This window comes from Nanorana parkeri, unplaced genomic scaffold (assembly GCF_000935625.1).
Source record: "Nanorana parkeri isolate BGI_ZX_2015 unplaced genomic scaffold, ASM93562v1 scaffold199, whole genome shotgun sequence".
NCBI classification, from domain to species: Eukaryota; Metazoa; Chordata; class Amphibia; order Anura; family Dicroglossidae; genus Nanorana; species Nanorana parkeri.
Genome location: NW_017306467.1, coordinates 1,219,704 through 1,232,713, shown reverse-complemented (window position 1 = coordinate 1,232,713; position 13,010 = coordinate 1,219,704). Strand labels below are relative to the sequence as shown.

General features: G+C 42.0%; 1 protein-coding gene across 1 annotated transcript in view; it reads right to left on the bottom strand.

The window, feature by feature from the left end:
- TBC1D10A (TBC1 domain family member 10A) overlaps positions 1 to 13,010 on the bottom strand; it is an 85,291-nt gene that overhangs the window by 16,431 nt on the left and 55,850 nt on the right. The window contains exons 4-6 of the mRNA XM_018555514.1: positions 11,256 to 11,362; positions 9,014 to 9,128; positions 8,872 to 8,937 (exon numbers count right to left, since the gene is read on the bottom strand). Coding sequence (XP_018411016.1) covers positions 8,872 to 8,937; positions 9,014 to 9,128; positions 11,256 to 11,362 — 288 coding nt within the window. The remainder of the gene's footprint in view (positions 1 to 8,871; positions 8,938 to 9,013; positions 9,129 to 11,255; positions 11,363 to 13,010) is intronic.

Genomic DNA, 13,010 nt, shown 5'->3' with positions numbered 1-13,010 from the left:
CAAAGTGGTTAACTATTGCAAGCCTTTATGCCTCATGAATTAGTATTTTATTTCTAAGAAACCTTTTTTTTTAACCTTCTAGCTCCATTTTCTGTTTTCTCTATAGACATATTATAGAACCTCACAATTAATGCCAGTATAATAGTAATGATATTTTAACTATTTCAGTCAAGTTTTTTTTTCCATTGCGGATGCATTGGGCTATAATTAGATAGTACATCTGGGTGGGTGGGGTGTGTGTGTGTGTAATTATATATTACACATACATCTACACACACACACACACACACTCTGAGGAAAACAATTATGTGATCCCCTGCAGATTTTGTAACTTTGCCTACTTGCAAAGAAATGAAAAGGTCTATAATTTTTATCATAGGTGTATTTTAAATGATAGAGACTGAATATCACCATAAAATACACATGATACAAATGTTATAAATTGAGTTGTAGCTCAGTGAGTAAAATAAGTATTGGATCCCCTACCAACCAGCAATAATTCTGGCTCCCACAGACTGGCTGTGTGGTACACAGATTAGTCCTGTCAAAGTAAAGCTGGCCATACACCTTACAATTATCTCAATTATGCCTCATGGGGTGAGGATGATCATGGAGAAAAGTGAGGGTTCAGCCCACAACTACACGGGGAGGAGATTGTGAATGATCTCAAGGCAGTTGGGACCAGAGTCACCAAACAAACCATTGGTAACACAATACAACGCCATGGATTGAGATCCTGCAGCTCCCACAAGGTCCCTCTCCTCAAGAAGGCACATGTACAGGCCCGTCTGAAGTTTGCCAATGAACATCTAAATGGTTCAGAGAAGGATTGGGAGAAAGTGCTGCGGTCAGATGACACCACAATTGAGCTCTTTGGCATTAATTCGACTTGCCGTGTTTGGAGGAAGAGAAATGCTGACTATGACCCTAAGAACATCAAGACTTTGCTGCATTGGAGGGGCCAATGGACGGGGCCATGTTTTGTAAAATCTTGGATGAGAACCTCCTTCCCTCAGCCAGAACACTGAAGATGCGTCGTAGATGGGTCTTTCAGCATGACAATGACCCAAAACATACCACCAAGGCAACAAAGCAGTGGCTCAAGAAGAAGCACATTAAGGTCATGGAGTGGCCTATCCAGTCTCCAGACCTTAATCCTATAGAAAATGTATGGAGGGAGCTGAAACTTGGAGTTGCCAAGCGACAACCAAGAAACCTTAAGGATTTAGAGAAGATCTGTAAAGAAGAGTGGACCAAAATCCCTCCTGAGATGTGTGCAAACCTGGTAACCAACTACAAGAAACGTCTTACTTCTGTGCTTGCCAACAAGGGTTTCGCCACCAAGTACTAAGTCATGTTTTCCTTGGGGATCAAATACTTATTTTACTGACTAAACTGCAACTCAACATATAACATTTGTATCATGTGTTTTTTCAGGATTTTCGGTTGATATTCTGTCTCTATCATTTAAAATACACCTATGATAAAAATTATAGACCTTTCATTTCTTTGTAAGTGGGCAAACTTACAAAAATCTGCAGGGGATCAAATCATTATTTGCCACACTGTATATTCTAGAGGTATATATATTGGGAAGAGGAGGGAATTTTTTTTTTCAAAAGTTCCTGCAATTTTTGAAAAACAAAACTAATATAATTACTAGATAGATATCTACATTACTAGATATTTACACAAAATTACCGTATTTGCCGGCGTATAAGATGGGTTTTTAGACCCAAAAACAATCGCCCAAAAATGGGGGGGTTGTCTTATACGCCGGGTATACTGTATGTAGCTACGGCTACATACAGTATACCGCGCTGAGCCAATCACGGCAGGCTTTGTATTCATTAATACAAAGCCTGTATTAATGAATACAAAGCCTTTATTAATGACTACAAAGCCTGCCGTGATAGGCTCAGCGCGGTATACTGTATGTAGCTGAAGGAAGGAACTCGGAAGATGGAGAACACTGCGAGGATTGTGGACAAGGTAAGAGACTGTAATCCCGAGTGTGGCTCAGGGTTAACGCTTATGGTACTGAAAATTAACCCCGAGCCACACTCGGGAATACCGCCATGGATGTTAGTGGGTGCATTTAAACATTATTTTGGGCTATACTCGTCTTATACGACGAGTATAGCCCAAAACCTATATATTAACACAAAAAATAGGGGGTCGTCTTATACGGCGGCAAATACGGTATAACTGACCAAGTCTCCTGACTGCAAGCATACCTCCTGAATGTGATTTTTGAATGAATGTAATGGAGTGTCAAAGCTCAACGTTTAACATTCAGTTTAGGAGCACATAGGAGAGCTGTACAATGAAATGTAGGCAGGAAATAGAAGAATCTATGTAAATCATTTGTGCATGATTATGGAAGGATACTGTTAGGTTTGTGCATACAGGAATTGGCATGATTACCCTTATTCGAATGATTGTGGTCACAAAGTTTCTGAATTACATTGCACATGTTTGAACAAGCATTTGACACTCACACTTTAACTGCAAATGTCATGCAGTGCAAAACCTGTTCGAGTTTTAAAATGGGGGTGGGTGGGTTATTTTTCTTCAAGAAACAGATCACAATGTTCGTGAACTGCAGCTGAGGACCCTAGGCAGCACAGATCTAGAACATTCCAAGGTGACAGGTCATCTATAACATCATCTGGGTTTCTCCATAAATCCCAAAGTGGAAGCATTACGATTAGATTGTGATGTACATTTAAGAGCACTCTGTAGAAGAATCTGAAGCCCGCAGCTGGCCAATTCAGCTTCTGCGCTTACCAATGAACCCTGACTGCCACTGCAAGCTGGAGGTTAGAGTAGCAAGACCTGTCAGAACCCATTGCAGCAACTATGAATTCTAATATGAAATCTAATAATAAAACATTCTTAGTTTTGGCTCGAGTGGGGAAAGCCTACAAACCCCTGACAGGTTTTTCCTGCTATCCATGGCTCTGGATTTACCCTCACTTCCTGTTCCATTTACAACATTTTACCACACAGGAAGTGAGGGTTAATCTAGCAAATAAACAAGCTTTTCTTTGGCAGAACAGAGGAAGGCTAGAAACCCTGGAAGATTTTTATTTCAGTCTTGAGACCCTGTTGCTGATTTGGTCTTTCCTCCTATCTGGTGAAACTGTTGTCAGCAGGAAAGGAAGCGTGTTACAGAACGAAGCAAAACCCGATAGGAGTACTAATCCTTCCCCACTTTATCCACAACTAGAAAAATATGTTTTTTTTGGCTTGACATACACTTTAGCTCATCTGTGTGCTGGAATTCAGCTCAAATCTCTCTTTCTACACCTATCAGCATGGTCCTTGCACTAAAGCACACATGATTGGCTCCTTGTGCTGCTTCTCTCTACCTCTCTGCTGTACAGGGACAGCTAGAGGCCGATACCAGGTCAAATTGCTGATTGCATCAAAAAATTACATTTCATGATGTATTAAAGCTGAACTCCAGGTAAAATGATTATTAACCCTTGCAGTGGGGCTACCCCTGCACTACAGGGGTTAACTGCTCGTTTGTATCTAGTGAGGGAACCATCAATCCTCGGAGCTGGCTTGCTGTTACACCTGTCCTTCCAGCGTCTCTACCCTTTCTGCTGCAGCAGTCTAAGGATCCTCGACTCATCACATCCAACGCACTGTATTAGACGTGAGGATGCCAACAGACATAGCATCACTGCTGTGAAAGTGGAGAAAGGCAGCAGGGAGCGCTGTGACAGTCGACCAGCTCCGATATTCAGGTGAGTATAACTATTTTGTTAGACCAAAACAAGCAGTTAACCCTTGCAGGGCAGGGTAGCCTCACTGCAAGATTTAATAATATTTTCCCCAGAGTTGGTCTTTAGTAACAGAGATGCAGCCACGTTTATATCTGTGGCTGTCACTTCCTTCCATCCCTGTTACTGCATGTCGATACTTCTGTTCGGACATGGACGGGAGGAACAATCTGCAGGAGCCAGAGCACTGCACCAGCGATCTACTAACTACAGTTGCAATGCTTTACTGGCTCCTATGAAAACAAAATTGCTAGGGATGCACCAATACCAGTTTTTCGGTATCGAGTACCGATATTTATATTTCCTGCCCGGCTTACTGATTGGCCGGGAGGACAGCTTCATGCTGTTTGGCTAGCTCGATGCTGATTGGCTGGGAAGCTGGTTCCATGTTCCCTCGCAGCACTGCCAGTCAGATGAAATCTCCCTATCGGGATAAGTATCGGAGCATTACCAATACATATATAAATTACAAACCGACACTAGTATCGGTACGCCCTAATAATTGCACAATTTTTCTTGACTGAAGTCGTAGGTGGAATTATTCTTTAAGTTTCCTTGTGTCTGATGGTTGCCCATGCACAGTGACATTAGCTCTATTAGCTGCGCAGAGTATGTATTGTGTGTTGTACCTGAGATTGTGACATTTCTCTGTTGAGCAATATTTACATTATAAAACACTTGCCCAACCTTTCCTAAGCAACAACATTATAGCAACCACAAACTCTGAAAGATGAGAAAACAGAAACCGAACTGCTAAGAATGCCTCTTCATATGTCAAGAGCTGAGGATCATGAAATTAAGCCACGTGCCAACAATGGAAAATTCGACTGTGGCAATGCATAAGAAAGGCGATGACCTGCGGCAAGGCATGATCTAAAATAACCCTTGTTTCTAAAAAGGTAGCCATATACAATTTTCGTCCAGTTCTTCAGGAAGCAGCTGAAATTCGCACAGCGGGTACCACTGTCGGCACCCTTTCGGCCGGCATCCCTCGATCAGCTGATCAAAGGAGCCGGTCAGGAAATCTTCAAACAAATTTTCGGCGGCCGCTGTCAAGAGTACAAAAGGAACAGCAGGGATTCCTCTATCAACGCATTCGTAGTGTTGATGGAGGAACCTGCTCCCGCCTGCGGGTTGAAGGAGAAACAAAGAACAGTGTATAGCCAGCCTAAGGCTTCATTCAAATTGTGTGATTCCCACATACGTTTATGTGCGCACTGTCGCTTACAGATGCAGCCACTGTCACCTGGTCATTAACTTGGGTACAGCAGCCTCAGTTAAACATGGTATTTGGAATTCCTGCCACAGGGATCCGTAGGATCCTGCCACAGGTATCCCAAATCTCATAGTGTGAATGAAGTCTATCCTGTAAAATCGGTTTCTTGGTGTACATTACATGACACAGGGAGCGATTTTCTTGAGCCATTGGGTTATGCAGCTGCCTTCAGGTGACTGGACACTAACAAATCAAAGCTGTACACATTAAAATCTAACCGGACCGTATCAATTTTACATTTACCAAAATTATGTATTATAAGGACCCTCTTGGAAGCACTTCAGGGGAAATTATTATCTACCCTTGCAATGGGGCTACCCCTGCAAGGGTTAACTGCTTGTTTTGGTCTAGGGAGGAAAATTAAAAAAAAAAAAGTTATACTCACCTCAAAGCCAGCTCGCTCTTAGACTGGTCCCTGGAGCCTCCCTCCTGCTCCACTGCAGCAGTCTAAGGTCCTGTGAGTTATCACATTCTATACAAAGAGGGGAATTTATCAAAACTGGAGCAGACAAAATCTGGAGCAGTTGTGCATGGCAACCAATCAGCTTTTCTCTTCAGTTTGTTCAGTTAAGGTTTGAAATTGAAAGAGAGAAGCTGATTGGTTGCCATGCACAGCTGCTCCAGATTCTGTCTGCTCAGGTTTTGATAAATTCCCCTCACAGTGTATAGGACGTGAGGACTTTGATGGACATTCTGTTGCTGCAGCATAGGAGGCGACAGGCTGGAGGGAGCGGTGTCACAGCTGTCCAGCTCCGAGTATCTTTTGTTATTTTCCCTCTAGACCAAAACAAGCACTTAACCCTAGCAGTGCGGGGGTACTGCAAGAGTTAATATTTTTAGTAGAGCGAGTCTGTTTTACCGGAAAGGGTATCACCTGGTGATAGTGGAACAAGAAGGCAGCCAACAGGGTACCCTCAGGAATGACAAAGAGGGAATCAGACTTGCAGATGGAAGTAGAGCTGCAGCTAACGATTATTTTCAAAATCGATTAGTTGGCCGATTATTGAGTTTGATTAATCGGTTAATCGGATAAACAATAAAATACATTTTAAAAAATGGCTCCAGTGATGGACTACTAGTTTGTATCGAGGTTGTAGTCCATCACAGGAGCAAGCTTGGAGCGGTGGAAGTAAAAAAAATGGTGTGGAGTGCAATATAGTGAAATGGAAAGTGTAAAATTATACAGCAATGAATGCAGAATGGCATCGGCTATAGAGGACTATAAATCCCAGCAATAGTACATTATACAGCACAATACAGAATACCACCAGCTATAGAGGACTACAACAAATCCCAGCAATAGTACATTATAGCTGGCGGTATTCTGCATTGCGCTGTATAATGTATTATTGCTGGGATTTGTAGTCCTCTATACAGGGCAGTGCAGAATATCACCAACTATAGAGGAGTACAACAAATCCCAGCAATACATTATACATACAGTGTATAATGTATTGCTGGGATTTGTATTCCTATGTATAATATACAGCACAATGTACCATCAGCTATAGAGGAATACAAATCCCAGCAATACATTATAGAGCACCATGTGTGGGAAAGTGCAGGCTTACCTGAGCAGTCTTCCAGCAACTTGCTTCTGAGATCGGACCTGTCTATCAGCAGCTGTCATCCCCCCACACCTGCTCCTCCTTACTACATCTCCCCGCGTCCCTGTGCCGATCGTGGATGTGGGCGGGCGGTGAGTGTGAGGCGGGGAGGAGGTGCGGCGTGAAGAGCGTGGATGCGGGCGGGTCTGGCAGCGGCGAGCGTGAGGTGGGGAGGAGGTGCGGCGCGCAGCGTGTGGAGCTGTGAACAGGGCCAACTGATCGGAAGCCGATTAATCGATTATTGAAAAAGTTGACAACTTTTTCAATAATCGATTATAATCGATTATGTCGATTAGTTGTTGCAGCCCTAGATGGAAGCATTAGCAGGAAGTTAACAGGGCCATCTGATGGTCGACTTAGATGAGTTAAAAAAAAAAAAAAGAAAGGCCAATGGTTGCAATCAGGGTGGGAGGAAGGGATGGGAGACCTAAGCAGTGGAATATATACAGTATATTATATACTTTTATAAGACTTCAAGGACAACTAGAATTCGTTGCCAGTTTTGTATGCCCACTTTTTTTTTTATCTTAGTGTATGTAAACAAATTACCCTAAAGGAGAAATGTCCTTACACAATGAAGTCCTTTTGTGAGAACACATGCTTTTTTTACTGCTTCAAATAACAAATTCCTCACAGAAGACAAAGCCAGGAGATAACAATAGAGTGCTTGCTTCCCAGAGATTAGACACATTCCTACAACCACATGTTTCCTTAGGAATATTATGCTGGTGCATAGCTTAATATATTCCACTTATAACCTTGTGCCATTTAAATTAATTTCCAAAGAAAATAAAAATTTACACTATTCACCTGTAGTTCCCTAATGACAGATGATTTCACGGATCAGCTACCTCTGTAGACTTTTTTTTTTTTGGTCAGATGGAAAAAGTGCAACAGATTCCTCCAACTACGCTAAACTGTGTGGCTGGAGCAATCTCTACCTGGGCCAAGCTTCAGTATCTTGCTAGTCGGCCCAGCTGGCTCTCAAAATACCTGAACTATCTGATTGGATGCAGGCATTGTTCAGGTATTGCGAGAGCCAGAGGGGCCGAATAGCAAGATACTAAAGCGTGACCGTATCTATCTACCAGTAGCTGCCTCATTTCCCACCCTCGGCTTATATTCGAGTCAATACTTTTTCCCAGTTTTTTGTGGTAAAATTAGGTACCTCGGCTTATATTCGGGACGGCTTATACTCGAGTATATACGGTAATCTATAGGTGTATGGCCATCTTAAGGCACAACTGAGTAGGCAGGTCTGTATGATGAATAAATACAAACTGCTTCCGTAAAGTATACCTAAAGTCAAAAATGTTTTGCATTCTGGATAGTTAAATCTGCTGTGGTTTTTTTTTGCCACCTGTGTCTCATTAGGGAGATTTCCCTTCATTTCCTGTCAACAGGAAGTGAGAGGATGTGAGTGAAATCCGCTCTTGGACAGTTGCCACAGGCACCATTTGGAAGATTTACCCTCTCATCCTGTTCTGGTGGCAACTAAAAATTTTGGATTTCCCCTCACCTTCATTTCTGGTAAAACTGGTCATCAGAGCAAATGGAGAGCGTAAATCTCCCTAATTGTTACACAGTCAGCAGTAAATAGTTGACAGTGGCTCTAACCTTCAATACTCTATCCAGATCTTTAAACAGGAACTTCACCCTTATCTTAGACATTACAACAAAGTCACCTTTAGAAATGTTCAGTAATGACAATCTACAAACACATACTTCTAGATCATTGTAGGATTTGTATTATTTGCATACATTATTTCTTTTTCCTTCCCAGCCTTTTCATGGTGGTCATTTCTACTAAGGGCAGATTAATCCATCTCCCTTTACTTCCTGGAACTCTGGCACATGTGCATGGTCACATGTCCTAGTCACATCATCTCATGGAAGGAAAATGCCTTTCACTGAGATCTTGCAATTCACAGATGAGATTTCCCAGCAATGCAATGCTGATGTAATCTTCCCAGGATGCATCCCTTTTAGATTGTAAGCCCCCAGGGGCAGGGCCCTCCTTACCATCTTGTCTTGAATTGTATTGTGATTGTTATGTCTTCCTTATATTGTAAAGCGCTGCGCAAACATTTGACCCCTGTTCTGCATCCAGCATGGTGCCAATTGTTATCTGCAGCTCTCCAAAGAAAACAGTGACTGTGCCAGAACAATACCACATTGCCAAGTTTGTCCTTACCAGTTTCTCACTGTAATATCCCGGCAGGTACTTCTCGCAGATCTGCACCAGACACCAAAATGCTTGCTGTGGAAGAGACAAGAGCTGTGAGAGTTGTCACCTTATACCTGGCACAAGACACGCAGTGTACTGGACTTCTCACCTCTGCTGGCATGTGCATGAGGAGGACAGCTGCAATGGGTGCCTGGGCCTGACAGTATCCTTCATCAGGCCTGTATAGAGTGTAGGCTTTTAGTACCCTGAAGAGATCTTGCTGGCTACAAAGACAAGAATATATCTCTTATTTAGGGTAAACACTAAAACAAGCAAATGGCAAGGATTTTTATTACAATTTAGGCTTGCACTAGACTGCTGTATATAATGAAACACAAACATGCTAGCACACTATTTTAAGGTGTAGATTACATTTCATAGTGGCACTTTCAGGTGACTGCACATGGACTGTCACCTAGTATACAGCAAACAAGCCACTATGGTTGAGATCTGTGGACTGCCCACATCAATGTTTACTACTGGTCAGTAAAGCTGGCCCTACACTGAGCACATTTTGGCTGGTTCGCGATAAGGCCGGACGAAATTTGTTACATGGGTGGCCTTGTCAGCATACTGCCACCTGACATTCTTGGAGGAGCTGGGCCGAGAATTATTGGCCCAACAGTAATTTAGCCAATCAGCTGCAGTCTCTAAATCAGGTTCTCCGACAGCGGTACACCAGCCGCTGTTAAAATACAACAGCCCAGCGGAAGCTTGGTTCATCCATGCTGTTTAGCGTGAATGGAGGGATCTGTGAATTTTTCTTCATTCAGTCCGCAGGTTTAGTCTGCCTGTCACACTGAAGAGCCAATAATAAAGCACAGGAAGTGAGAGGGAGCAGGCCACACGCCATTACTTGGTTGCTATTTGCACGACCGGGTTTTACATCCCCAAACACAAAATGAAATACAGAGGACAGGTACATTTTAAGTGTATTTCCGCTGACCACTGTCAGTATACCTGAACGGAGCTGGCAGCATATTGGCTGCCGGCTCTGTCCGTACGAATATTTCCCAACTGGCTCCTTCGATCGGCTGATCGAGGGATGCTAGCTGATAGGGTGCCAACAGCAGCACCCATTGTTGACCGGTTCATCAAAAACCAGATGAAATGCGCATATAGTGTATGGCCCGCTTAAGTCTTTCTAAAAGGAGAGATCACTGTGAAGGTGCTCAAAAAAACCTGGATTTCAGCCATGATGCCGGTTGCCAAAAAACATCTAAAAAAAGGTAAGAAATATTTTTTTTAAATTATTTTCTGGTATGCTGTGTGAATGGATACACAATACATAGAGGGTTTTTCTCAAATTTGACTGCAAAAATGGAAATACACACTTCAAGCCTGTATAGTGTCAATCTTCGAGCACTATAGACAGGAGCAGTTGCATAAACCTTTGTTTTTTGTTTGCATAAGCCTATAACAAGTATAAATTGTATACATTCAAGCCAACCATACATAAGCAAATAAACGTTTCAATTTTAAAAAGAGTGAACAGATCTGCCTTGTCCTGTAAATGAAGCCAACAACTTCCTTCCAAGTAATATTTTTCATTTTGCCATCAATTACAGTAAAAGGATTGTTCCCTTTTATGGTGAAAGTGAAACCAGTCATGAGAGAGGTATGAAGATTGCTGCTACTGACCTTCTGAAAATGCCAGTTATGTGGCTTTTATGCCAATCCGCTGGCTTCATTAGATTGGGTCACTGACCCAGAACAATTCTACAGCCTCTGAAGTCAGAATGTCTCATCTGTGTACTTCCTTCTCATGGTCAGTGACCATCAATGTTGCCTTAAGTTGTAGGCTGGGTTTATATACCAGATAGAGATCATGTCCTTTTACAGCCACCATTTCTAATCTCTGCATTACTTTTCTTTCAGAAATAACAAAAGTAATAACTACAAAACCCTTTTACTTCTAACAAACAATGCACAGAGAACGATCACTGTCTGGTTTTACATTACAAAGCAACAGCTCTATCATTACTTTGTACTGACAGGCATGAGGTTAAAACAATCTATACTCTTGGCAAAGAGATATCTAATAATACAGCACTTAACGCTTAATAAATATGGCATAAGGCCATCATATGATTTAAAAAAAAAATCTGCTGTTCTCAGGGTAGTAGAAATCAATAACCTGAAAAAAATGTGGTTCTGCAGCCAGGAAAAGCCTGAATAATGCAGTACAGACAAATGCCAGGATAAAAAGGTATAGAAAGCTGATCTAGTTAACAGGCTTTCAAAGAATACTGAGAAAAGGGCCATGGATGAGCAGAGAAGAGGTAGGAGCTCATTTTTTAGCAAGTGTTCTGTTAGAGTTGGGGAAAAAAACCAAACAAAAAAAAACTCACCCATGACCCCCTCGTGCCACAAACATTTCATGGAAAGGAAACTGCCTATGAAGATCTCGTTCTATGATATCCAGCCATTTAGGATCACCTGCCATTGAGTCCAGCTCCTATGGGAGCGAAAGAAGTAAAACGATTAATATAAGGGAAGACAGCAATATGTTCACATAGAGATCCGTTCTTCTCTCCTTATCCCTGCAGAGAGTACTTGATTTAAAATATAAATCTACGGTATATATTCCCCTCTACTTACCTGGAAACCTTCATCCAAGTGGCGCTCACATGACCTCTGACCTCCTCCTGGCCTTTTATGCTATTCTGGTGGACAGAGTGGAGTGGTTCACACACATCACACAACAGTGCCGTGTATGTGCCACCACTGCTGGCAAACTGGGTCATGGCTGCACCTTCTGTAGTCGAAGAGTACAGGAGAGTGGGACCACGGCTGCCTGTGCACTGACTTCTGGCTTGAGCAAGGCTGGGCATCATTTAAACTGGAATCAGGGAAGCAGCTACTAGACTTTTTATTTTTACAGTGGCTGGGAAATGTAAATTTAATTCAGAAGGTCCATTAGAGCGTTAAGCTTTCTTACACTCAGGTTTCTGTTGTGCCCAAAAATTTGCTGGTGGGAATCACAGATACACAAGGGTATATATATATATATATATGAGAGCGGATATGCCTATCCATTCTTCATCAGCATCAATGAGTTTTCTGCATACCACGTTTGTATTTTACAACTCAACAAGTCATTAAAAGCAAAGTGAGGTATGCAGCATAACAATGCAGAGAACACTTTGTAGTTGGAAGATAGATCGGTCACACGACTGACATGTAAAGTGAATGCGCTCTCCCACTACTATTTTATAAATGGACTCCGTAGAGAGCTGTGCCTATGCAAGCATTTCACAGACAGGCCCACATGGCAACAAATGAAAATGTTAAACAATTTAAAGGGGAGGTGATGTAGAAGACGCAACTAGCCTTAAGATGCGTTTATGTTGTGTGCTAGATCTGACTTTTTTTGCGAATCGTCTGGTGCTTTTTGCTCCATTATAGATTTGCTCCAGCTGTCTTTAACCAGTTGACATCCGCGGTGTTAAACCCCCTTCCCATCCAGGCCATTTTTCAGTACTTTAACTGACATTTATTCCGTTATGCAGCGCTGTACTGAAATGAATTTTATACCCTTTTTTGGGGACAGATAGAGCTTTCTTTTGGTGGTATTTATTCACCACTGGGGGTTTTATTTTTTTACTATATTAAGGAAAAATTACCGAAATTTATAAAAAAAAAACAGTTTGCCCTATATTAAATGATAAAACATTTATTATTACCCAATTTTTTGGTAAAATATAAAAGATGGGGTCACGTCGGGTAAAAAGACACTAAACATGTCAAGCCTTAAAATTGCGTGCGCGCGCGAAACCTCAAAAAACGATAATACCCAAAATTGGCCCTAGGCGACGCTTTAAAAGCTGTTACCGCTCATCAGTTTAGTGTTATCAGTGATTGATGGCCCTAAAATGATTGCTCTCACTGCGACGTTCGCGGCGATATGTAACATGTGTAGCGCAATTGTAATTTTTGCGCGCTGGGGCACCGGACGCGTATTTACGTTTATAGGCGCGTAAACGTGGGGGTGGGGGAGTTAAACATTTTGGGGGGGTTTTTTCCCCTTTTTTTATATGTGGCTTTTATTTTATTTTATTTTTTTATGTGTTACTTTTCTTTTTTTTTTATTTATATTTTTTTTT